The sequence below is a fragment of the Falco cherrug genome, chromosome Z, assembly GCF_023634085.1.
Source record: "Falco cherrug isolate bFalChe1 chromosome Z, bFalChe1.pri, whole genome shotgun sequence".
Taxonomy (NCBI): Eukaryota; Metazoa; Chordata; class Aves; order Falconiformes; family Falconidae; genus Falco; species Falco cherrug.
Window position 1 is genome coordinate 38,058,140 of NC_073720.1, and position 25,962 is coordinate 38,084,101.

The 25,962-nt window shown below is 38.7% G+C and overlaps 1 protein-coding gene across 2 annotated transcripts in view; it reads right to left on the minus strand.

Moving 5' to 3' along the window:
- The window catches only part of PCSK5 (proprotein convertase subtilisin/kexin type 5), a 247,686-nt gene that overhangs the window by 37,130 nt on the left and 184,594 nt on the right, over window positions 1–25,962 (minus strand). Inside the window, exons 21-24 of one of the 2 annotated variants that reach the window (XM_027811983.2) lie at window positions 13,012–13,114; window positions 9,576–9,712; window positions 7,421–7,618; window positions 7,038–7,106 (exon numbers count right to left, since the gene is read on the minus strand). In XM_027811983.2, coding sequence (XP_027667784.1) covers window positions 7,038–7,106; window positions 7,421–7,618; window positions 9,576–9,712; window positions 13,012–13,114 — 507 coding nt within the window. Of the gene's footprint in view, window positions 1–7,037; window positions 7,107–7,420; window positions 7,619–9,575; window positions 9,713–13,011; window positions 13,115–25,655; window positions 25,860–25,962 lie in introns of those variants that run through there. The other variant, XM_027811982.2, reaches the window with a different exon arrangement.

The window sequence follows — 25,962 nt, forward strand, 5'->3', positions numbered from 1 at the left end:
CTGAAAAGAGGGTCTGGTGTGCAGATAGTTTTGATTGTATTTATTTAAATATATTTGTTCTTCAGTAATTCCAGCAGAATGATTCGACAGGTAACATTTCTTTACTATTTCGATTCGTGAGTCTCCTGAACTACAAATTGTTGAAGGAGTATGCTTTGTTTGTCTTCGTAATTCTAGGACTATATTCATTGGTCCGTGGCTATTGAGCTAGATGAACTTCTGGCCTGGTCCCGTATTTTTCTTCTGTGCTCTTATTTCTACTCTAAATAAAATCTGGAGTATTCTGTGTTTGCAGAACTCATGGTTCAGTCTTATATCTTAAGTTTTTCCAGTGACTTGCCCCAAGCCTGGATTTTACTCAGGAAGTAATCTGCTTTTTCAGAGAAAGAAAAACTTCAAAGAATGTTTTCTTTAGTACTCACATCTTGTACCTTGTGCATGCAAGGGAGTTCTTTTTTACCTATACTATAGGAAAGACAACATCCTCTAATGTAATGTTCTGCCTACACTGAAATGTCAGTACTGAAAATCAAAGAACTGGCTGCGCATTCTTTTTGCACAGATTGCATATTCTCACTCCAGAAGCCTGTGGAAACGAGTCCTATTATCTGCAAATCTAAACCCCATTTTGCAAGGTTAACCTCTTGAGGAAGATTTACTCAAAGATAAAAAAGGATCCTTATCATAATTTTCTATGGTATTTTGAAAGCCAAGGTCTATTCATCATCAGAGAAGGTGTGAAGATATTAAGTTTTCCTTTGTGTTTCTTAGGTTGCTATGGGAACCAGATCACTTTTCACTCATTAATCATGAGCTCAACTGCCACAATTGCAATCTGTACCTGTGAGCTTGAGTCTGTTCAGTGTTGCCCTTTTAGCTATCTCACAGGTTCCTTAAATCTGCTCCAAATACTTTCTCTCCTACTCCCACTGCCTTATAGACTGTACCCCCCTGATCCCCCCATCTCACCCCCCTGATCCCCCCATCTGACTCTTTATAATGGATCTTGTGGGGCATTTGCATATTATTTAGTTTCACTTTCTGCCTTTGTAGCGGTATGTTTGCACATAGACCTTGTAAGCCAGACCAAATGAAATCGTTAGGTTCTGGGTCACCTTTGATTGTTGCTCAGGCTTTACCTTGCTAAAACAAAGAGCCATTTTGTAGCCTGTTTTGTAGGTTTTTATTCTCAGAGACACTGCTCCTTGGCGTTTCTCTGTGTTAGTCTCTTTTGTGAGGTATTTTTGAAAGAGAAAAGTACAATGGCTGTTCTGAACATTCTTTACTCTGCGTACTCATTGAAGAGCACTTTATTCTCAGTGTTAGCCCTTGTAAAGAGTCCTTGTGCAAAGGCTGGAAAAGTCACATTGTGCTGCTCTATGCAGAAACCTGGGTGGGTTGAAAGGCGATACACATGGTGTTTTGCTACATGGAAATGAGGTAATCTCTGGGAAGTCGTGAGAAATATTCGTATCATAACATGTTGTACTTTTGCAAGCTGGGTGAGGTGAGTAGAAGTGAATCAGCAAGTAAATGAGTAAGAATTGAATCAGGAATGTGTGGCTCCATGGGAGGACACTGGCAGGAAGGCAAATTGGGAGAATGCCTGACTTTCACAAATCCTTCTGAGGTGAAGACCTATCCTTCTGTTGATTCCTATACATTTATCAATGATCCACTTGAGCTCTGATTGTTGCAAATATTTAGCTCCTCAATGAACTAGGTGCTCATATTTAGTATTATTAGTTAATAGTGTGGCAGTTTCTGCTTGTGAAGTGTACATATGCAAGTCAGTAGTATTGTATATTTGAGAAGTTTGTCACTTACCACCTTTGTAAGTACTCATATCTTGTGTCTATTCGTTGTGCAGGTGCAAAAGGGCAAATGCATATTGTAACATAAAGAGAGCGAGTGCTGAACCTGTCTAAGAAATCATTTTGGTCCATGTGTTGTATTTTAGACATATCAAGTAAGAGCCAGGATTGTTATCCTCTTGCATTGTATTGACTCTGAAATTCTCTTAGAATAATTACTTTAAGAGGCTCAAATTCTGCAGTTTTACTTTTTTTTTTCTCCTTATCACTGGCTGCTTTCTAAAAAGGCAAGTTCTACTCTGCAGAAAGCTTCTGAAACTCAATACAGCTTTAAGAGTCTGGAGAAAATATGAGTAGTATTCTGAAGTGATCTAAATCTGTAAGGGAACTTTCACTGAGACATGGAAGGCAGATGCCACAATGGCACAAAGAAAATCCTCCTCCTTAATGTCATTGCTTCAGTAGAACTTTCTCTTTCAAAAGCTGCCTTTGTTGAGGAAACTGGATTTAGTTTTGTAGACTTCATGGTGTTTTCTGGTGCCCACCAGGAGTCATTAAAATTTAATCATGGCCTGATGGTCAGAGGTGATGCGGACCTGTGGTTCCCATGGATTTATCTGCACCAGAGAGAGCAATAGCTCATTGCTGCTCTACAAAGTAGGCCCACAGCGTCCAAAACCAGGTTACTAGACCTGAGTCTAATAAAAGTCATAAAGATAATCTTGGAAATGTGGACTTGAAATTTATTCAGTACATGTTCTTAGACAGGTTGTCTGTCTAATTTTGTGTTTGCATTTGCTAGCACAGCAGTAGGAATATATTTGAAGCTTGTAAGAATTTAGTATTATACATATTGAAGTCACCCTTTTAAGACTTGACTTTGGTTCTTACTTCAGCTTTCATTGCCTGTGCAAGAGTCTGCCTTTCAGACCTTGTGGGATGCTGTGCACTTGCGCATGCCAATTGGGCTAATACAACAGCAAGCAGTCAGATGCATTCGGGAGCAAGTGGGCAGAAGAAGGTGGGGAGGTAAACCCTGCTGTGCATAGCCGTTGTTTTGACACTGTGTACACAAAGCCGTAGATCGTTTTGGGATTAGTGCTGTCTAAGGCAATTTTCCTATTACACATCTCAGGACCTGACAGTGTCTGCAGACAGAATGGTGTCTGAGCATTAAAGATTCTCTGTCTCCTTACAATAAGAGCAGCCTCTGAATTAAAGAAGTGAATCAGAAAGAAAAGTATCACTTGAATCTAAAAGAAAGCATCATCTGTATTTAAACTACAAAGACTTATCTGTCCTTCATTAAGTCTCTTTGACAGTTCCTATCTTTGCTCTTAGACCTTTAATGTAGTTGCAGTAGGGGCATATTGCAACACTGGAGCCCTAGAAAAAAACTGGGTCCAGAGCTGGACAAAAACAGATTTTACTTCATTCCCTGAGGATCCCAGAAAATATTACAAACACTGTCAATCTTCCACTTCAGTATCCTTTTGCTGTGTGAACAATAACCTGCATTGTTACTTAGTGGGTGGATTTTACGTTCTCTGAAATGTCTGATGTGGGATGTAAAGTATCAAACTGAAAAAAGAATGATACCTGTATCTTAATCTGTCTGTAGGGCCACTACTCATCAAGAAGAGAGATTATCCACACAGACTGCCCCCACTACTTGCTCTAGTCTGCTGACATCTGGCATCATGCTGAAAAAGAGTAAATCTTACTCATTTTCTTGCCTGCACCAAGCAGGACAAGATTGCCCAAGACTAAAGGTGGCAGTTTAATCTATTCTTTGGTGACCTGTGAAAAAAAAAATCTGGCCAAAAATTGCTTGTCCTTCAGGCTAATAGGAAAACAGGTGGTTGCGTTACCTTGATTAGCATATATATCCCTTCTTAAAACTAATCTGTGTCTACAAAAAAGAAAAAAAAAATTAACCTTTGTAATTTGTAGAGAGTAAGAGAACCACTTACACTTTGGTTTACAATGTAATGTCACTGTGGTCTGATATTCCTTTTTAAATTCATACAGCTTCTATAAGTGACCCTGCACTCAGTATAAATCGAAGAATTTTATTTTTATCTCTTAGAGCTTATATCAAAGGATCTCAAACCACTTCAGAAAGGGCAGGTGCCTGATGATTTTTTTGTGAGATAACGGTACTGAGTCTTTTGCAGATCCATAAGTATGCACAAAATGTATTTGCATTTGTATACGAATAACTACTTTTCAGTATGTGTACTACATAATTTTGATTCCAATTGCTATGATTACTACACTTTGCTTCTGCCTTTTTTTTTTTTTTTTTTTTTTTAATAGAGTATTCCCTGGAGCTTTCTGTTGCACTTCTAGTAGAAATGTTCATAACATTGGAATGCTTTTCCTACTCCTGATCTACAGTTCTTATTTAGATTGAATTCCTCAGTAGTGTTGAAAGGAAGATAAGACAAAGAAAGACTGCAAAATCATGCAGCATTTGCTTAATTTTAAAAAGAGTCTGTAGAAAGTCCTTAAAGAAGTGAAACTAAATGTATCAGATCCCATATTTTCTCACCTTGAAATGTTACTATTTCTATTTGAAGTTATTGTTAGGGAAGTGTTACTTCTTTACAGCTTTCAAAATAATCCATTTCTTCTAAAAGACAGGCAGTTCAGGTGGTTGGGTTTGTTTTTTTTTTTTTTTCCAGAACTCTTTAAATATGTCAGTTTTCTGCTAAGACACGAGAAACCTCTTACCGTGCTCACCTTATCTATGAATTAAGTTTTTAATATGCCCCAAACCTCATTGAATATTAGAGCTGAAATACAAGCTAAAGCGTCTCTACCTGATTCATTTTAACAGTTTGAAGTTTACAGGTCATGCTTTATTTCAGGAACACATGGAAATTTGCAAAAGCTGCTTGGGATTTTACTTTTAGCCCACTGCTGTACTTCTGTTCCAAATAGAGATACCATTAAACCAATCTCTCTGACTCTCAAATATGCACTGTAATCACCACAGAGTTTCCTTAATAATATGCCCCTTACCAAACTCTGGCATCTTAATACTTCCAACTTTACTCAGCAGTGAAAGTTAATTCAGTCTTTGTTTTACTTGAATCCATTCTGTTGATCTTTGAAGCTTTTGAAAAACCTATTTTAAGTCAGAACTTTGAGTGCAAGAACCTGAGAGTAAATATGTAGTGGGTATTACAGATGATTAACGTTTAGGTGATGAGTGATCTTCTGAGGGCAAAAGTAAATGAGTACCCTCTTTCTGTACTCCAGCTGCCCATGAACAGTCTTGCAGTCTCCTTATGCAGGCTTACTAAGCTCATATACAAAGAAAATCAGCCTCTGAGTTACTTGCAATAACTATTTTTAAGAGAAGTTGCTATTCATAGTGCTTTTCACCCTAATTCAAAGCAAGGATTGGCACTAAACCGTTGCAGAAGAGAGATAAAGATTTTAAAGTCACAAGTTTTGTGAAGAGCACTGAAAATATCGCAGGAAAGTAACATTAGTAAAGATTGGTATTGAAACTGATTCTCTCCCTTAATTTCTTTTCTTCTTTTTTCTCCTCACAACAAAGCAAACAGCTGTCATGAATCTGGATACCACACTATACCAAATAAGACCACAGTGTAGTTGTAATCATGTTAAAACTTGGTCCCTCCCGCTCTTCATTCAGCAAAATTCAGTGTAGTCACAGAGGAAGAAGCGTTAAGCTTTACTGCATTCCTGCAGATTGTCTGTTCACCAGAGTCACAAGGAGTTTTATGGTATGACATGTTAGATTTGATGACTGGTAGAAAGAAGAAAGTAGCATGTGATGAAAATCCTTACATAAGTTTGGTATGCGTGAAGGTTCATGATAGTCTTGTTTCCCAGAGGAAAATGTTGATGCAAAAGCAAAACGAACATCGAAACGGTAGTGACTAGTGATGGGAATTGATTTCTGGTTTTGGTGGGTTTTTTGATTTGTTTTTTCTTATGGGGTGCTTTCACTGTTTTCTTTCCTGCTATTCACTCTCCTCTGTAATAGCAACATTCAGTCTCCTGGTATTGACAGTGGTGCTTGTTACACCAGGCCCCAAAACACATTAGGGAGCAAGTGGGAGAAACCAGAAACCCCAGTATGGGCTCCTCTGCCTGTGGAAATCTGCCTGAATTCAAGGAGGGGACCGATAGTCCTGGTAGTCTCTAAGTTTATCACTTTCAAAAATGGTGGAAATATAACAAACCAAATTTGTTCCTTTCTTTCAACAAGTAGTAACTCCGGATAACTATATGCAGATCAGTGACTTGCTCTAGATTTGCACCAAAATAAGTAAAGCTTAGGTCTATTTTTTTCTTCTGTATAAACCTTCAAGGAAATTTTAGCGAAGTCTTATTTTCTGCAATGTAGATGGTCTTACTGAAGTGTCTTGGCATATCAGTACTCATTGGGCACTACTTTACCTAAACTCTGTGCTTGCTTAAGAAAAGTAGTCTAAGGTGTCATAAGTGAAGACTGCCTTTTTGATGGGTAACCCTGTTGCCTTTCAGTCTTGAGTTACTGATCAGTTGTACTCCTGTCCGTATAGCCACAGGAAATAAAAATTTCTAAATGTAAACACAGTGGAAAAAATGAATTGTGATGTCTTTTGAATATTTTTAATCATCTGTGAAGGTGAACTATTGAGATACAGATTCAGTTAAGTTCAGTAAGTTAAATGGCATTTATCTGAAGACAGCAAACTCTCTGCCAAGACCTTATTATGTTGAGATGGAACTTCTTTTTTTAATCCAGCATGGAAAATGAATCAATATTTTAATTTTTTTTAGGGCAGTAGCATTTCTTATTGCAATGAGTTGCTCTTGATTGAAAATTAAGGTCTGTCCTTAGGTCTATTTCCAAAAGAAAAAGCACAGAAAAATGATCTGTTTTGGGATCTAGAAAATTTTAACACCTATGATAAAGTTCTGTGTCTGATAATGACTTCAGTAAGTCAGTAAGTCTCTCAGCCTAAGTGTGGCATTCAGGCAGCAAAATAAAAGTGCTGCAAAGAATAATGTCTAAGTTAATATAGAAATTATTGTTATTTATGCTGGAAATAGAATTTAGAAATGGTGTGCAAAAATAAATACACTGGGAAAAATACAGTTTACTTGAAGAGAGAATGCAGCACTGACTAACTGCTCAGCAAATGATTTTCTCCTACCTTAAGAATAAGGATACAGGTTCATAAAGGAAATACTTACCTAATTTGCAGTTCTGGCATCCATCTGAACATGGGATACAATCTTCAGAGTCAGGATCTTCCACTTCACCTGTGTTTTGCAAATCACCAGTTTTGGGTTAATTCTAGATAATGGAAGGCCAACATTTGGAAGCACTCAGAAAGGTTTCTGGAAACAAACTTTATCCAAATCCAAAAAGGAGAAAGATTCGCAGCAATTTCTTTTCTCATTTGTTCTTGTGTAACCCCATTCAGTTGAGGAAAATACTTCTATTTTACATTAGCAGGATATTGGAAGAGAATCAGAGTTGATTGTATATTTCAAAATTGGAACCAAGATGCTTAACCAGATTTCTGTAACAAATTAAGTAGAATATTTCTTAACTTCTACTGAAGGATGCTTACCTTCTCTACAGCTATGCTTCTGGCACACATTTTGAGTAAGGTAGTAGCCTCTGAAACATCTTTTGCAGTGGCTGGAGTTCAGGCACACCTCACAGTGGCCAAAGCAAGCCACACAGGTGTGCTCTGAGTGGTAGTGACCTGGAGGACAGCTTGCTCTGCACTCCCCATGATAAAGGAATCGTTCGATCCCTCTTCTGTCTGTGTGTCAAACAAACAGGAAAAAAGATGTGAGCAACAGAGGACATTTGGGCATAAGAAGCAGCTTTATGAAGCACTGGTGCTGCAGCTGACGAGAATTAATATTGTTCACTAACTGATAGATTTGTATGGTTTTACACCAGATAAGCTAAAATGTATAAAAGTTTCAGGACCTCAAACCTTCTGCATTCCTGGAGATTTATGCCATATAAAGGTTGTATGCTAATGAATAATTAATGTTTACATCCATCAACCTAAGAAAATAAGGATCAAGAGATTTCCATTACTGAGTTTCCTTGCAGTGAACATACAAGTATTTGTACTGTATGGTACATGCGGATGTAGAATTGCCATTAGGAAAGCAAAGCTGCTCATTTCACCTTTGGAAAGGATCAGTCTTGTCAATAATAGATTAAACTTTAATCCTCATCCTGGTCACAGCAAGACTCTGGAATCATATAGATTTGAATCTGAATAGCAAGCATGTATCTATTTGCTATCAGAGCAATAGCGTTCTCTAGTGCATGGTGAACAGGGAAGTCCCCTCTTTCAAGTCCTTCTGAATGAAACCTGTGAAAATGCTTACAACTCCATGTGCTGCAACATGGGGAGTTTTGTAATGGGTTACCCTACAGTACAAATTACATACATTATTGTGCTAAGTGTGTTTGATTAACTATAGAGCAAGAATTTGCTTACCATAATTTATTTTTGAAACTGCAGAGAAAGCAGCTATAATAGGGAAAAATTGCTGCACCATAGCAGAAGTATTCAGACTTCGTTTCTTTCACTTTTCATGTACAAATCTTTAGAATGATCATTTCCAGCCTCCTCAGGGTGTGACTTTCATCAGTGTCTTCATTTCTTGACACACAGTAATACAGAAATTTGTATTGCTGTTCATCATAGGGAGAGACTTAGGGAACAATTATACAAACTTCTCCCTCACACGGGACCTGAAGTACCATTTGAAAATCGTCTGCTCAGTCACATTTCCAAAAGTGAGAAAGTCAATCTCATCACCATTATGACAAATTAATGCCAGCTAAAGTAGTGTTTTCTTGTAAACTCAACACTTATTACTAAAGCCATGGTCATTAATGGCTAGGAATGAAGTGGAAGAAGCAGCTGAAAGGAAAAAGACTGTGAATCCATTATGAGACTTCAGAGAAAGCTCACCAAAAATTCCTCTTTAATGAGTGAATTGAAAGTGGAACCTTAAATACTAATTTCTAAGGGCAGTTCAGGCTAGCTACACTTGTGTATAATAGCTTTAAGTTCTTTGCCCATCAGGTGTTATGGAGGGGAAAGAGAATAATTTTTAAAATGGAGCTTCAAAAGGGTAAGAGCTGCTTTTTGGAACAACCACAGATTTAACTATATTACTCTCTCTCAACCTAAGGTCTATAAAAATGTGTCAAAAATACACATTTCTTATGTGTGTTGGTGGTAAGCTTGTCTTTGCAAGCCCTGTTTGTCCAGCTGTAGGGACACAGCAGTCTGTTGTGGAACCCACCATGCTTGTTTCCTAGCTTTCCCCAGGCAGCACCCTGGCTCCCTGCCTGCTTGTGCAAGCTTGCTCCATTTCAGTGTAGCCCATACTGTGTAGAGGCTGGGGGAGGCATGTATAGGGTTTTTTCCAGAGGCAGACTATGTATGCTTTCTGTCCTTTTTTTCTTGTGCTACTCTCTGTTTCTGTTAACATAGCTCCTTTTCAAAATATACCAAGGGAAATGCATAAAAACACAAGGGTAATGCAGAGTTGTGTTTTCGTGAACTTTCTTAAAAATAAATTGAGTTCCACCCCGCTTCAGGGTTAAAACAAGATTATGATGCAGATCAGTAGCAAAAGCACTACTTATTTTATTGGTTCTAACAACTGGCCCTGAGAGCAGAGGGGAAAGTGAACTTGGAGGCCAAGGAAGGGGAAAAATCTGCAAGAGGAAATCTTTCTTACCTGTTCCACAAACGGTGCATTTGTTAGGTTCACTTCCGCTGCAATCCAGGCAGGTATGATGGCACAAATGACATTGTCCTTTGAATTCAAACTTTCCTCTGGGGCATTGCATAACACAGCGACCATCATCAAAGACTCTTTTGAGGTAGAGACAGGCATAATTACAAATTTAGCCACTACTTGTTCTTCAAACAAGAAACCCAAGATACTCTTCCTTCACCCTATTTACAAGATTACTTGCATGTTACTCCTTCGTTTTCCTGATCTTATTCATAGTATTTACTAAGTGAAAAGTCAACCATGTTTGAACTTGGATCTTAGACTTCAGAGATCAGTTTTTTTCTGAGATTTTTCTGAGAAAAATAACCTTTTGGTCCTGTACCTAGGTCTCCTTCTACCACAATCCCTGCAGAGGTCACTTATGCTTGTTAGAAGGAAAGAAAGACTTGGTCTTTCTCTATGAAGGAATGATATGCCTGTTCAAATTTCCTGTTAGTTTCACTTTAAAGGCTTCCTGTGAACAGTGCTATAGCTTCAGCAAAACGACTTTGTACATGAAGACAAACACCTATTCGAAACTTTGTTTTTAGGAGCTGTATTTTTAGACTTGCATATCTGCAAACATTTAGGAATTTTGCTGTTAAATGTTCTCCTTTTACCAGGTAATGAAATATTTGGTACAGAATCCTTTTATATGATGAAAATTTCTGGTCCATTTTTCACCATAATGTCTACTGGTTTTAATTTGTTTGGGAGAAAAGTAGAAAAGCATCAATACAGATATGACTATTAAAAGAATATAAACCAAGCTGGCTAGAATTTGACGGTGTTCTCACTATTAAGAAAGTAAGAGAGACTGTAATCTTCCGCACTTAACTGCTTTGACCAGTTTGGTATCTGAGGACTTGGAATGCAATTTATAGAGAAGGTGATCATCGTTCAATACAGATTTTGAGACTGTCAGCTTGTCTGTACACCTAGGGAACTGTAGGCTTGCCATAACATTATGGTAGTGCATGCTTCCTTGGAGCCAGCCAATAGCACTAGGCAATGTCTGCAATATGTCTTCATAAATTTGAGTTGCTATGGTCATTGTCAGATTTATTCTGAAAGGAGAGGAGAAAGATATCTGCAAAGTTTAAGACCAATTTTGTCAGATAGTCTATAAAACCATTTAAAGTTTACCATGATTGGGAAAGTCTAGGCTTATAAAGTGTGAAGAAGGAAGAATAGGCTATCATGCAAACAGCCTTTCTTAAGTGCATGTAACAAAGAAAACTTAGGAATTTATTAACAATACTTGTGAAGCTGAAGGCAGTCTGCTGGAGGGAATCAGGGAGAAGATTGGGTGGGTGTACAAAGTATTCAGCAAAGATGTATCTCTGCCGTGGGAGTCCAACAGTAAGATAGTCCTATGCAGACTGTAACTTATACAGCTCTACCTGCACGTTGAAGACCATTATTCAGCTCTTCATGGGGACTGCAGCCACCTCTAGTTGGTTTCTGTGCAAATGGCACAATGCAAGAGATGTACTGGAGGTAGCAGGGCTATGTTTATACGGCATGCAAATATTACTGTGTTCTGCTACATGTACTGGCTGTAATGATAGCAATCCTTACAAACAGCTCACACAGTAGTAAAGCACATTCTTCTTGCTTTTTATTATGTTGCCCCTAATGGAAGACACGAGCAGGCCAGATCTTCTCATTAACCTTTGTAGATCAAACAGTAAACAGATGGATAAACAATTTTGTGAAAATCAGTTTGGCTGGCCAAGAAACTACAATTCTATAATTTTTTAAGAAAAGAAGACAGCATTTTGAATTGTTGAACAAGAAGATGATCTGACTAATTGTTGTGGTTTAGCCCCAACCAGTAATTAAGTACCACACAACCACAACGAGGACACTGATTTTATTATGAAAGAAGGTGACATCTAGCGCTGAATTTTCACAAAGAACAGTGATTTGCTTAGTGTTTTTGTTTTCCCATTATTTTCAGTAATCAGCACACAGCCCCCACCCAAGTCTTTTCATCCTTTTCAAAGAGGAAAGGTGTTTTCCTGTAAGAAAGCAGCACTGCTGAATTTTAGTCTGTACTGTCTAATGGGCACTCATTACTGTCTTCAAGAAACGTGATCTGAAAGTCTCAAGAGTGACAAGGTTTAGGATTCTGTTTCAATTAAACAGGTCTATTTCAAGTACATAATGAACTATGTCCATTGGAAGGATTTACGCTTTAGCCTCTGCATGAAATTTTTCTTGATTGTTATTTCTTTTACTACTGACTGTCATAATATGACTGTTCGTAGCAGTTTCACAATGTGCAGAAGGAGCACAGAAAGCTTTTGGAAGCCTTAGATACCAAACTTGAAAACTGTTAGAGGATTTGTTATGAGATAGACAGCAGCACCCTTCCCAAAAAAACCAAAATCACAGAGACCTAATTACTGCAAGCACCTAGGTGGTTTTGCCTCATGGTATTGTTCTGTACCTTCTCTGTTTTACAAATATCTCTGTAAAGTTCATAAAACATGTTGCAAGGAAACACAGACAATCTAATCTAAATGCAACTGTGAACTGGAGAAATCCAGTCCATGGTCCAAAATTCTGCCCAGACTTCCTGTGCTAATGCCATTTCTGACATAACACACCTTAATTTAATGCTGTTTCCTCAGTTATGAATTTGTTTGGACCCTGTTGGTCCTGGTACATCTTTTACTGGCATAGTCTTATCATAGATATTTGCAGGGTAGATTGTAGGATTGCTTGGGGATATTTTTTTCCTATGTCTTCTAGGATCTGATTCTGATTTCATCCCAGCTGTCTACAATGCAATCCGGTGTGACAGAACCAGAGATACTGGCGCGAGAATAAAGCGGTTGGTAGGACATGAGGTTAAAACCAGTAGACTCCTGGATTAGGTGCGAGATGACCTAAACATAAGCCTCTGATCAGCGATATCCTGTGGAAAAGCTTCTTTCTCATTCTGCTCACTCTTCATGGCAGGTAAAACTTAAACTACCTCAGTGAGGGGATGATCTTTAGGTGCTATGAATATCTCCTGAATTAGCTGATTGTGCCAAACTCCATAGCTGTGTACAACTACAGATTCCCCAGACTCCTGTTAGATTTGTCACTGCTGTGATTCTAGGAATTATGATTTTGAAAGAACAACAATGGAAGAAAAAATATTTCACATATTAAAAGGAATTTTTCTGTATCTGTGGGAACCATCTGGCTAAACATCAACTGTCTGCATAGCCAGCTGTCTTATTCACAAAGCACTTGTTTTCTCACTTACCCTGGTTTTATTTGCCTTAATCATTGCTTGTGTCTTTAGTCAACTTTGCAGGCTAATGCTAAAGACCACATAGCTACTTCTCTAGATGATTATACGAGGTCTTCATGCTGCACTGTGCTAGGAGACAATTACCTTGTGAGTGGGCAGCTGATGCAGTTGTCTGGCTCAGGTCCAATGCACTTCTGACAGGATGCTTCACACAACTGACATTCTTGGGAATCATCAAGATATTCCCCTGGTAGAAAAAAAATTGTTCATTTCAGATCAACATCTCATGTTAAATAAAACCCCAAACCAAAACCAACACCATGCACCAAGCCAGCTTGGAAAATATAATAAATAAAAGGAATCAGATATGTTTTGAATTATTGAAATGATCATATTTCCCTGTGGTATCAGGAAAACAAGTACTGGCTGCCTTGGGGAACCACAATATTCAAAATTAGTATTTCCTAATCCTTATTTATTTATTTATTTATTTATTTATTTATTTACATATTTTTATTTTCCATGTGAATCTGACAGAATGATTCTTGTTTTTCAGGTTAATGCTATTTCTTTTGCATCATTTAAGTAATTGGACTCTTTAAGATTCACCATGGAGAGTTACATCTAAACAGTGATACCTAGGAGTATTTGTTACTTAACGTTCTTAGATGCAGCTGCTGATTGCAAGCTGCAGCATAAAAAGTGTGCTGTCATGGGTGCGGGTTACGTTATGTGAGAAGAACTTGAGCAAGCTTCCATTGGTTCCATATGTTGGTGCTTCCCAACTGCTATGACATTTTTTGTCCCACACCCAAGCCACTGCTGGAAGACACCAGATCTGAAAGACCTAGACTCTCACTTGGTGCCCAAGTGCCCATTTGGACTTGAAAAAAAGATTTTTGAATTATATAAATTGTTGCCTTAAAACTGAGATAAATACATAAACACTTCCAGGTCATGAACACACTAGTACTACTGTGGTGCTGAAGTGCAAAGTTTGCCTCTTTATTTACTGAATATTAATTAAAAATTTGGTATGAATTGGTAAGCTGTATGCTTCATAAGTCTCAGAGCAGAGATATTCATTTGGTAAGTAGCATGAATACTGTATCTGTGTGCAGCATCATGTGGGGACACTATATCAGTTTATTGTGTGGTTTTATAAAGCTCAAGATTGGGTCTTTTATGTCAGTTTGTTATAGGGAAAATTTATTCTAACTGAGTCTATATATTTGAGAGAATTGGCTGTTCCTTCATTCTTAAGTAATGGAAGAGGTTGGGCAGAGAGTCCTATATAATACATAAAACTTGCAGTTTCTATGGATACTTCAATATGGAGAAACTCTTTCCATTTGCATTGCTGCTTGGAAATCCCGATCTGGCAAATGCAGTGAGTTTTAGGAGTCAAAATGCAAATGTGGAATGACTTGGTTTTGGCTTTCAGTTGCACTGCATCGCTTACATTGAAGAGCAAAGGCACTACATAAGCAACTATCGCTACAAGTGTAAAATGATGTAGGAGAGAAACATTTTCTAAAGTACAAATTTCATTCTCTGTCTTTTGTGTTTTTTACTTCATATTAATGTGTATTAACAAATTTTGTAACAGTTGAAATCTGTGTTACGAGATATAAGCTAGGGTAGTACTTCTCATGCTTAAGGGGGTGGGAACAGCATAGTTAAAAAGGCATACCAACAGGAACATCCAGCTAACTGTGGACAAAAGCTGAGGTACCCAAATTGTAGGTAAAGATACAATTTTCATTTTGTAAAGGTTTGTGTGTCTCCTGAAGAAAGGAAAAAGGTAAACGACAAGCCAAAAGACAGTGACAGAGCCACATAAAACATGAAGACAGTGCTCCTCAGAGGCTCCTATGGGATCAGCGCTAACTTGGCAAGTTCAGAACTGGGAGCAAATGAACATCTCCTGATGAGATCAGAGAAACAGAAATCTGTGTATGCATACACATTCACACAGTTTTTATAGTTCTCATTATCCAAAGAGCATTTTCTATATATTTTTATGTGCATTTCTGTAGTCCCACACATGCCTATGTAGGCCAAACCTTGAATCATGTAAATCGACTGATTTTTGTTGAAGTGATGTAGGTTTTCTGAGCTGCAACACTGTATCTTGTATGATAGGTTACTTTATAAAGGACTAATGACCACAGTATTATAAATTATGTCTGCTTGACATAGAATTCAGCAGGATTCTGAATTTATCCAAGTACTATTGAGATTAAATATGGATGGACAAATAACTATCACAATAGAGAATATTTGTAATTCTCACTTTCTAGGAAAAATACCTCTGGCCTGCTGTCCAGTAGATCATCAGGCCATTGTCAGATTTGCTTAATGTAGGGCTCTTGAGTCCTTGTGATACATATTTGGAGAGTATAACAGAATCCCTTGTTCTCAAATGCTTTATGGGATTTGTAAATATAATTAGACAGACAGACAGACAGACAGACAGACAGACAGACAGACAGACAGACAGACAGACAGACACGCACGCACGCACGCACGCACGCACGCACACACACGCGCACGCGCACGCGCGCGCGCACACACACACACACACACACACACACACGTTTGAACAATACACAGCCATGAAAAAATGCAGTATCTGGACAGTCTTCCTGTGGCAGGTCTGGTGTCTCAGTGGTTTATGCTACTGGCTCTAAACCACTGGGAAATCTCAGGGCAACATTAATAAATAATTGCTTCTGTGATGTTTTGTGATATGTATGTTACAAAAACTTTTTGTTTCTCCAGTCCTTCACTTTATTTGCCCACACTGCCTGTATGCTTATCTATCAGACCTGAGGTACTAATTCGTACACCTCAGCTATGCCCAATCAAATCCATCCCACATGGTAGAAGTGCTTAGTTTTAAAAGGTTTTTCTTATTTCTTTGTTATGCCTTTCATTGGAAGTGCTGTAATTAATTTCAGCTGTGCTGGAATAGTGCCAGGAAGACCAGTTCTCTGCTTACTTTATTCTTGTAGCTGAAGCGTTTTAAAGCATATTAGTATAAGAATGTGCACCAGAAAATACTTACACATTAGGCCCTCTGAATGGTAAGTCACATCTAGAACTGTAGATCTGCCACTGAATGCACAAAATATTTTTTAGTGGCTATTCGAAGAGTTAACACTGAAATGCAACTTTAAAGAAGACTTTTAAACTATTCCACAGGGCAGTTTAAATGTTTGCCAGAATTCCTTGTGGGTGATATATTTCTTGACAAATCTCACTAGATAAATACTAGTTAGCAAAGCCTCAACTCTCTCTCCCCCCCCCCCCCCGCCCTTCCGCCCTTCTGTATTCTCTTCCCCACCCCCCCCACCCCCCATCCTTCTGCATTAAATTTTTTTTCTGTCCAACACACATAACGGGGAAATACTTTCAGCAATGTGTCTCAGCTATGCCTTATGCCTTAATTCAGGCAATGCTCATCAGTCACTTTGGATTATCCCACATTTAGCCTTCATTCTCAATTCTGTTACTTTTTCATCTTGTTTAAAAACATTTGTCATCTTGTTTAAAAAAAAGGGACTGAAGGTATTATAGGAATAAGGCTATATTAACAGATATAATGCCTCTTAATGGGAAGATTTTAACGTGTAATTTTTTTGTGTTCCCAGTTAGAAGTATTTAATTTCACTTCTGGGCCACAACAGGTTGCAGGCTGTGCCTTTAACTTCATACAAGAGCTCTGCACTTATGCTGAGTTCCTATCAGTTGATAGGATGCATTTTACAATGAGGTAAGAACTACTGTCTCCCATTGAGGAGGCAGAAAAGCTGTGTTGCAGTGAGATCCTCAAGTTAGGGTGTAATAGCAAACTAGAACCTGTCCCTTCTGCATCCCGGACTAGAGCACTATCATAGCTGCCAGGTCCTTGCTATGTTTTTACATAAGCAGTATTAAGTTTACAGACATTATCTTGTTACTATTTTTCTCCTGCTTTCCAAAAGTTGTGCCATTCATTGACAGCACATAGTGTTTCAGGAGACCAGGTGGATGTTTCCAATGAAAGAGGACCAGGTGAATAACCTTGTAAGTTATGCCTGGAAATATACAGTTCTCTGTGCTGGCTGTCATAAATAAATGTTTCTCTTGTAGCCCCACCATGAGACTTAGTCACTGCAAGTCATGTGTTACTTCCCCACTTTTCTTAATCAGAACATCACTTTATCTAATTAAAAAATGTTCATTCGTTATCTTCTATAGCATTGCCTCAGTGGCTTTTCCTTATAATCAATGGAAAAATGACCTTTTTTCCTCCCTTTTTCTTATTTACTTTCATGGGAACCTGGATATGGATTTTGTGCTTGGGCTTTTATATGTAATCTTGTGGGTTACAATGGTTTCACAGAGCAGATAAAGAAACATTGATCAGAATTGTTTTTCATCAGTCCGCAGTGAGACCCAAAGGGATTTGGTCTTAGGGAGCTCTCTGCTGTTTCCATGTTTGGCCTTGATACATTTTATTTTGGCTGGCCCACGGGATCAGCTACGTGAGTTTTGCTGAAGAAATATTTATCCATAAAGCTTAAGTCCATAAGGAACTTAGACTAACCTGCATACAACAATCCATTAAAATTCACCCTGAGGATCCCTCTTGAAGTTACCCCTCTGTTTAGCCGAAAGCCTTAATGTTTGATAGATTACAGCTCCCTGAAATAAATCTTGTCTTCATCTTGAAAACGTTAGGACACGGAAATTACAGCTTTTCATTTCCCCCCCAGATTTTGGAGAGTCATACAAAATTTGAGCCTAATTTCCTATTATTTGTCTAGCTTCAGCTTCCAGTCTCCTGCTAATTATTATTCTCATTCAGTCATTTTACACAATGACCAAATTTCTGTCTCCCTGTTTGAATGTACGGAAGGGACAAAGAAGACACCCTTCATGGGCAAAACTTCAGGGTGTTATGATTTGAGGTGAGGAGAGGGATTCAAGATTGCAAAATTTTTTTCTTCTTCTTTTCAAAAGTGCTGTAGAAAGTGATGAACCAGAGGGCTGAAATTAGGATGTTGGCTCCTAAGTCACCGAATCTTCCCCATGTGCCAAGGGACAAAGCAGAAGCTTGAAAAGGGCTGAACATCGCTTCCCTGAACAGTGGTGTGTGGAGCTGGGTGTGATACAATGATTTTAGAACGAAAGGCCCTTTTGTTGCAGGATTAGTGAGATTACACAGAGCCTCAGGTTAGCTTTAATCATGACAGGCAGGAGGGAGGCAACTGCCTTTATCAAGTACACTATTTTACACAGCCCTCTGTTCTTTCCCCTGCAGAATAAAAATATTTACATTAGCCAAAGCTGCCTTTTTTGCTGACACAAAGGGATTTTTTCCTCTCTTTATTCTGTGTGTTTCTTCCCTCATTTCTGTGTAGTATTTATACAATGTTTGTTAGAAACCCAATGAAGAGCCAGAACCCCGAGGTGTACTGAGCGGGCATAAACAGACTCCAGACAGACATTTTGTAGCATTTTAAAAATCAGCTTTAAACCTCTATTTGCACTGATAATGTGGATGCCTGGAAGTAAAAGCTGGCTGGGATCAAGGTTTCTCCCTTGTCTGTGTAAGCACAAAGGTCAGAGCCTGGCAAGGTCTTCTCCTGCTCACCTGGAGCCCAAAATGTGACAGCCCCATGAGAAAGTGGGAAGGGTAATGGAGCAAACCTAATCTGTATTGCTAACGCTTTGTTTTGTGCCCTTCTCACTTCTTGATGGAGGTGGAAATACCATGGCACTGTCAAAAGTTTAGGCTGACAATGCAAAAATATCTGTTTAGTATCTCTATTTCTGGAGCTTCCCAACTGGAAATTTCCCTGTCTGATCTTGTCAACCTTCCTAATTTTTGGGAAGCTCAGTAGCTGGCAATTTCCTACAGGGCAGTGGAATGGAGACACCTGAATCTCACTGAAAATTATCTCATTGTGTTTATAGTACTGTTTTGGAAATCCAGGTAGTTTCCTGTGAATATGCAAAATACAGGTGGAAAGTGACGGTATATTGAGTAAAGCTGGTGTTATTTGCACCTGCAGTACGTTACAGATAGGATCTTTCAATGCCGGAGGAAAACACGTCATACTCCAGAGGCAAACAAAGTAGCATGGCATCTTTCTCCTAAGTTGTGCAGTGAGGAGTATGTAATTTGTATACACAGAGCTTTCCCTGTCCACAGGATTTCTGCAGTCTGCCTTGGATAGACATAAATGGGAAGAGCTGTATGTCTCAGGGCAGTGTTGCAGTGTGTCATCTGTCTTAAAATGAGAGGTCACTGCACAGAGTGTTTGTACGGGAGGTCTCCAGCTTAAGCAGGATGTGAACACAGTTCTGCTGATGTGCTGATAACTGGGCAGATTTCAGCAGGCAAAGAGTTGCCCCAACAAGATATAACAACATAGATTCATACTGCTAATCAAATGCAATTTCTGTTTAATTTGTGGAGGTGAATATATATCACAGCCTGAAAGAAATCTGCCAGAAAGATACAAGTTTATCTCCTTGGAAGTAAAAAGCAGACCAAATTAAGTCTTTAAATGAGAGGTATAAAGGAGTACCTTTTATTCCCATCTGTAACTCTTCAGACAACTCAATATGCTTACACTGGTGATCTCTCCGTGCTTAAAATCTTCCCTGGTTGCTCATCTTCAATATAAGCACTTTAGGAATAGCCAAGGTAATTGCTGTTGATGATTACCCTGGAAAGCACAGTCCAGGATGTTCCCTTTAATGATCACACGCTCCATGCTGAGGGTGCAGAAATGGATAAATGATACAGCCCTTCTAACTGAGAGCTGGAGAGAGGCTTTGTGACACTGGCTGTGGGAACTCTTTGAACCCTTTCAGACTTGGGATTGAAAACATTCAGGGAGGCAGCACTAAAGGCAGATCCAGCAAGAGCAGCATTAACATAACTTCAGTTCAGTATGGCCCTTCGAGTAAAAAAGGGTCTGTTTTGTTTGGGAATTGATATTTGAGTTATTTCTGTCTTTTGATCCAGTGGTCTTGCAGAGAATGGCACATTAGCATGGTGACAAGCACCATGGCTAACAGCAATGTTATCCTACGGGGACTGGCAACCAGGTGCTAGACTTTCCTTACAACCCCCATCTCAAAGAACATCTGCAGGCATCAGGAGGTCGGCAGTGGGCAGGCCAAGGACAATTGTAAATGGAAAAGGTGTGTAGTATTATCCAAATTGTAACTAAATCACACTAGTCATACTCTGGTGAACATTCAGTGCTATTACTGAGTTTGAATGATACAGCCATTAATTCTCCTTGGGTAAATAAATATTCACTGCCTGTCAACGTTCCAGCTTCTCCACCCGAGGCTGGTTGGAAAAATAGGTACTTAATCAGCTCATTCCATAACTCCATAAAGCACAGATGTCTGCAGTGTTTTGTGACGGGACAGTACTTTTTACTTTGAAAAGTGATGCTGTTTTCCCAGAAGGTCTTCAACAAATCCACCCCCAAAACACTGAGAAACACTGATAAATAAATGGTTGTACAACGGGCATTCTTCCAAGCTGTGCCTTGCCCATCTTTGGCAGCAAATGCATAAGCTGCTCATAAAAAAAAAGAGATGTAACAAAAAACAGCCTTTGGTGTGGCACTGAGAGATTGCATTTGTTGCTTACTGGAATTATTTTTGTAAATGCTTAGAGACTTCTCATTGTAATATGCTTTCCCTTGACTACCTTTCCAATGCTAGAAGAGAAAATTGGCTCAGTTTTTATGCAATAAACTTTGCTTTCTAATGCAGAAAGTCCTTCCAGGATAATTTCAATCACAGTGTGGCAATTAAAATATAATTCTGTGGTGGTGTCTGCTACCCTTGCACAGCAGGTGAACATTACTGCAGTCTCTTTGGCTTTATCCTGAGGACCTCAGAACCGTTTCCCTAGTGAGACCAAATGTTACTGTGCCCTGAGACTTCACAGAAATGTCTCAGGACTTCAACAGATCTGAATCCCCTTTGCTCATTAGTGTGGAACCAGTGGTGGAAAGGCAGATGTGGGTTGCACCTTCACTGGATGGATGCAATCCTAAGGCTCAGAGCCTTAGTTTGTTCTCAAGGACACTGTGTGGCTACCCACAGTTCTTCAGTCCTTGCTAATGAGCAGGATTGAGGCCCCAACACACACTCATGACAGGTGGCAGTAAATAATCAGATAATCAATTCCGTCAAAAATTGAAAACTCCCAAGATAGTTTAAGTAAGGCATGTAAATAAAAATTATGCCAAACAGAATTAATTTCCCCCCTGCTAAACAAAGTGTTCATCAAAAATACATTTTTCTTCATTTTTCTTTATATTGAAACTGCATATTCTGAACAAGCTCATGCAAGTTGGTGGCGGTGTCTGTTTCTTTTTGATGAAAACTTGACTAAAATTTTTCTTTGTATGCTGTAAAACTTTTTTTAATGCTTGCTTAAAATATTGTGCACAAACATCTAATGGCAGAACTTTTCTTGATTCATTATGTACCAATGACATGACAATGGCATATCCAATATAAATATAAGGCATGGTAATGGATCACAGACAAGTTATTGTTCCGCGAGTTGCACTGCAAATTGAAAGCTTTGACTCATACAGGCAGTCACTTAAATGTCTTTACAGGAACCTTGAATTTATAACAAGCCTTTCTTACAGTCATTCAGTTTATTAAATAATTTCATTGAAAAGTAGCAGATAGTTACCTAAAGTGGCCACTCATATAAATAATGCTCACTCTGGTTGTGATGTGGCTATTAAGAGGATTAACTTGGTTATCACCAAGTTGCAAGTTGTGTTTAGTGATGGGTGAAATTGCTGTAGTCAGCTCTAGTATCTCGGTATATAGGTTTACTCATCTTCAGGGCTCATGGTGTCATACCTCTTTTCATTACCTGACAATGTGGAACAAACAGCACCCCTGCTAATACACAATATATTCAGTAGTAGGGGTTGCTCAGAATTTCACAGGATATTGGAAGGCTGCAGTTCCAGTAGAGATTGGGGTAGTCTGTAAGGTCTCATATGGAAATAATTATTAGAAAACAGTGTCCTGCACAGAGGGGGAGTTTGCAAAACCTCCCCAGAAAGAGGTGGGATGTGCCGGTAGAGAACAGTGTGAGGGTAGGCAGGGTCTGAGCTGCAGTCTGAGCCAAAAGCCACAGAGCTACTGGTCAGAAGCATAAGGTTTCTACTGACATATCCCAGCAGGTGTCTGATTTGCTGACCCAATACTGGTGGCTGAGGTTGTTGCTTTTTGACTTGTGATATAAATAAGGCAGATGTCAATGAACAGATCTGGACTGATGCCATACACAGTCCTTTCAGACATCGAGAAAAATAGAATTTTGTTCATGCTTAGCAGCTTCTGAGCCTCCTAAAATGTTCTATCCCTGTTCTTCATGCCAACAACACGGTGTCAAATACTGAACACTCCCCAATACTCACCACTGAATCAGAGAGATCAATCACCTAAGAAATCTCTGCATCTGGGAACAAACTAGCTTCCTTCAATTGCAATCCTGTTGCTGCAGCGATCCTCTCGTACAATGACTAACTATAGTGCTGCTTACAAATTCTGCTTGCATCTGGCCACTGCCATTAAGGCATCAAAAATAAAAATGATCGAAGAGTTTGAGATGACAACAGAAAGTACTGTTTTCAGCCTAAAACTCAGTTCTATGTTTTCTTGTCTGTGAGGGTTCACAGCTCAACATTTACAGATATGCCCTCTACAGCAGATTTCTTTGGCCAGAGCTATAGCAAGTTTATTATTTATCTTTTTATGTTTCGTACCCAAAGATGAAATCTTGACAATAAAAGACACCACGATTGATTGAATTTCTCATGCTAGTTGGAAGGTGAAGGTGGGGTGGGAGCTGAAAGAAGCAGCTCTTCATAAAGTACTGGTGTAAGGTTTAGGCCAACCTTTTTTCCAGGTGTGCTCTGACCAAACTACTGCTAAGAATGTGCCATCCCACATAGGCTTGCTCCCAGGACTGACAGGGAAACTGTGATAATGACAACCTAAACCAAGTTGGTGACAATGAAATGTTTAAGGCTGAAATTTTTTTTTTTCCAGGGAATTCTTTACATGGCCTCAGTGAACATGCTTAAAATGTCATCTGAATATATGACTTCTTGGATAAGCTGCCACTTTGGTTTCCACTCAGGTTGTACAACTAAGTGGGAAATGACAGAGCATCAGCTAATGCTGATGGAGGGTCTCACCCTGCAGGAGTCACAGATGAGTCCACATGAAGCCCTTTCGAAGTACTGGCACGGACAGCTAGCCTGCCATTCTCGAGCGGCAGTCTGGTGCTGTGTTCTGAGGTGTACTCGTTGTGATCATTGGTATGTGAACAGACACCGATATCTCCATGTGCACATGGCCACGTATGATTGCAAAGATGAAACCTTCCTCCTAAACTGTCTGAGCCAATAGGTAGTTATGCATGTCACTTTTTAGTCCTAAGGATGCAAGCGATTAGGCTCATCACAAACTCTTACAGATCAGAGTAAGCCAGCATTGTTACCTACTAGGGTTCAGTCGTGGCTGTACTGCTGCTACACAAAAGATGTCCTCCACAGACACCAGATATTTCTGCAATCATAAATTCCATCACTTCAAACAAAAAAATTCTGCAATAAAATTAAACACCCTTACCCTCCCAATTTGTTACAATGACTTGCGTGCGGTATCTAAGTGCTCCGGTATATACCATAAAGCTACCTGTGCCCTTCAACAAAGATATTTTACATACAGATTATCAACATGTTTTTCCAGACCAAAAGAACAGGAATTTAGGTTAATTTAATAGAAAAAATAAAATATGGAATAACATTGATTTTGGCCAATATCAATTACAACAGAACTACCCTATTTTACAAATAACAACTGAACCTTTTACACATGTACAGTATTTTTTTCAGTAAAAATGAATTTGGATATAACAATGTGTCAGTTTTTTAAAGAAAACAAAGTTATTAATTTCTTCTCTATAATAGTGTTAGAGACATTTGTAAGTATCCAAACAAATTCTTTACAATCCATTACATAATTAAATCTCACTTATGAATATATATATTTATATATAATATATATAATATTAACTTAAACTTTGAAAGCATTATGTTCTAGTTAAACATGTTATACTGAGAAATGAGGCAGTAACAGACTAGTAGTTAAACTAGCACAAATTTAATTCTTTTAAATTTGAATGTTTATCAGGAAATTTGTGGTGGGCACAAAAGGAGCTTGACTGGCCCCCTGGTCATACTGAACCAGGTTGTAATGGTTTATCCACTCTCTGCTAAAGGTGGCACATTACCTTTATAGGTTTGTACCCATTCGTTCGTAAAACTCCCACAATCATTTCTGATCAACTTCATTTTCTAACATTCACATGCTTGAACACCTGCATTCATTTTCTGTTTATCCTGGAAAGATAACTGAGAAAGACACTTTGCACATTTTAAGTATTATCCCCTTAAGACAGTATCTTTAAAGTTCAATTTTCTGTTTTCTGCTTAATGACTCTCTTTTGAACAGTATGCTAAGTGCAGCTGATAAAGATATATTAAACAGAAATTTGCGCTGGCAGCCGTAAGCCTGGGTAAAGAGAGAATGGCAGAGGCCACTTCGCTCACCACCCAGTGTGGTTTTACAGTGAGGTAACTCCATTGGCCTCAGCAGGACTACTCCTGCTGAAATTTCTGTTGTGAGCAGTTAAAATAAAATTCAGGCCCATCATGACATGTTTGTTACACCAAGAGAACCATTGATTTATTGCCCTAAGTGTGATTATTCCTAGACATATATTTGGCACAATTATAAATCCAGTCCTGTAAACACATTCTGTCGCATATATTCACACTGGCATTTACAGATGGGCACTATGAAATAGCTCCACATATCTGTATGATAATATCCCCTTTTTGTGAACATTACAAGACAACAATAATTTATGAATACTTCTTACATGTTAGCAATGTTTTCTGACTTCTGAGCATATACATTACTCTCACTTATGCAAACCAAGAGAAGTAGTATCTTTTGAATTTGTTCACTATAGGAACAATGTTTTTTTTTTAATTTTATTTGAAATAGCTTTGACAATTTAAAAAAATAAAATAAAAATCCTAGCATATCTGTTAATAAGCTAGCTGTCTAAAAATGAAATCTATATGACCAAAACCACATTTTGGGCAAACATATATACATACTGCATGTGATACAAAAAACAGCACACAGCAGAGGAAGTAAGAAAGAAATGTGTGCAGAAATGTTCACTGTTCTTTTTTTAAATATTGTTACAAAAGGGGCAGAACTTAGTCCTGCAGCTAACGATGTTTCTGATCCCCTCAGGAACTCAAGTTTCCCCTGTCAATACACACAGCACAAAAAAGACTAATGCAAACATTTTTGTATTGTTTAGTTTTAATCCATGTAAACTTGTGTTGTATTCTTGAAACACCCTTTAAACATCTTGAAGGGGAAAGAAGCAGGAAAAACAGGGAAGAAAAAGGACCTTCAAAAAACAGGAATAATCCTAAAGTTGACAGGAAATCAAATCATGAGTTAAACGTTAATTTTGGCATCAACTGCTTTGGTCACACAATACTGACTCTGTGATCCTGGATGCTCAGCTCTAGACACCCAGTTATGAAAGGTAGGCGTGTTGTAGTTTTTCCTTTTAAGTTCCAACAAACAGTTCACCATCTCCCCAGACAAAGAGGGGGGAGAGAAAGACAGGTGGCTTTCTTTTTTTTTTCCTTTTTTCCTTTTTCAATAATACGGATTAATCTATAAGTCTACAGGAGCAGGAGGACACTGGGAGGTGTCAGTTCACCCCTTGTGCGTACATGTTCTGCAACACAATTGCTGAAGCACTTTCCGCTGGCAGAGATTGTTCTTTTTCACCAGCATACAGAATCCTCCCTCGGCCCAGGACTCTTCCGTGGCTTCCGGAGGGCAGCAGCAAGAGAAGGAGGGGAGGTTGAAGGTTTGGAGAGCATGGCGTGTGCAGTGGAGGAAGGTTTAATTGGTCAGACAGGCAGATTTGGT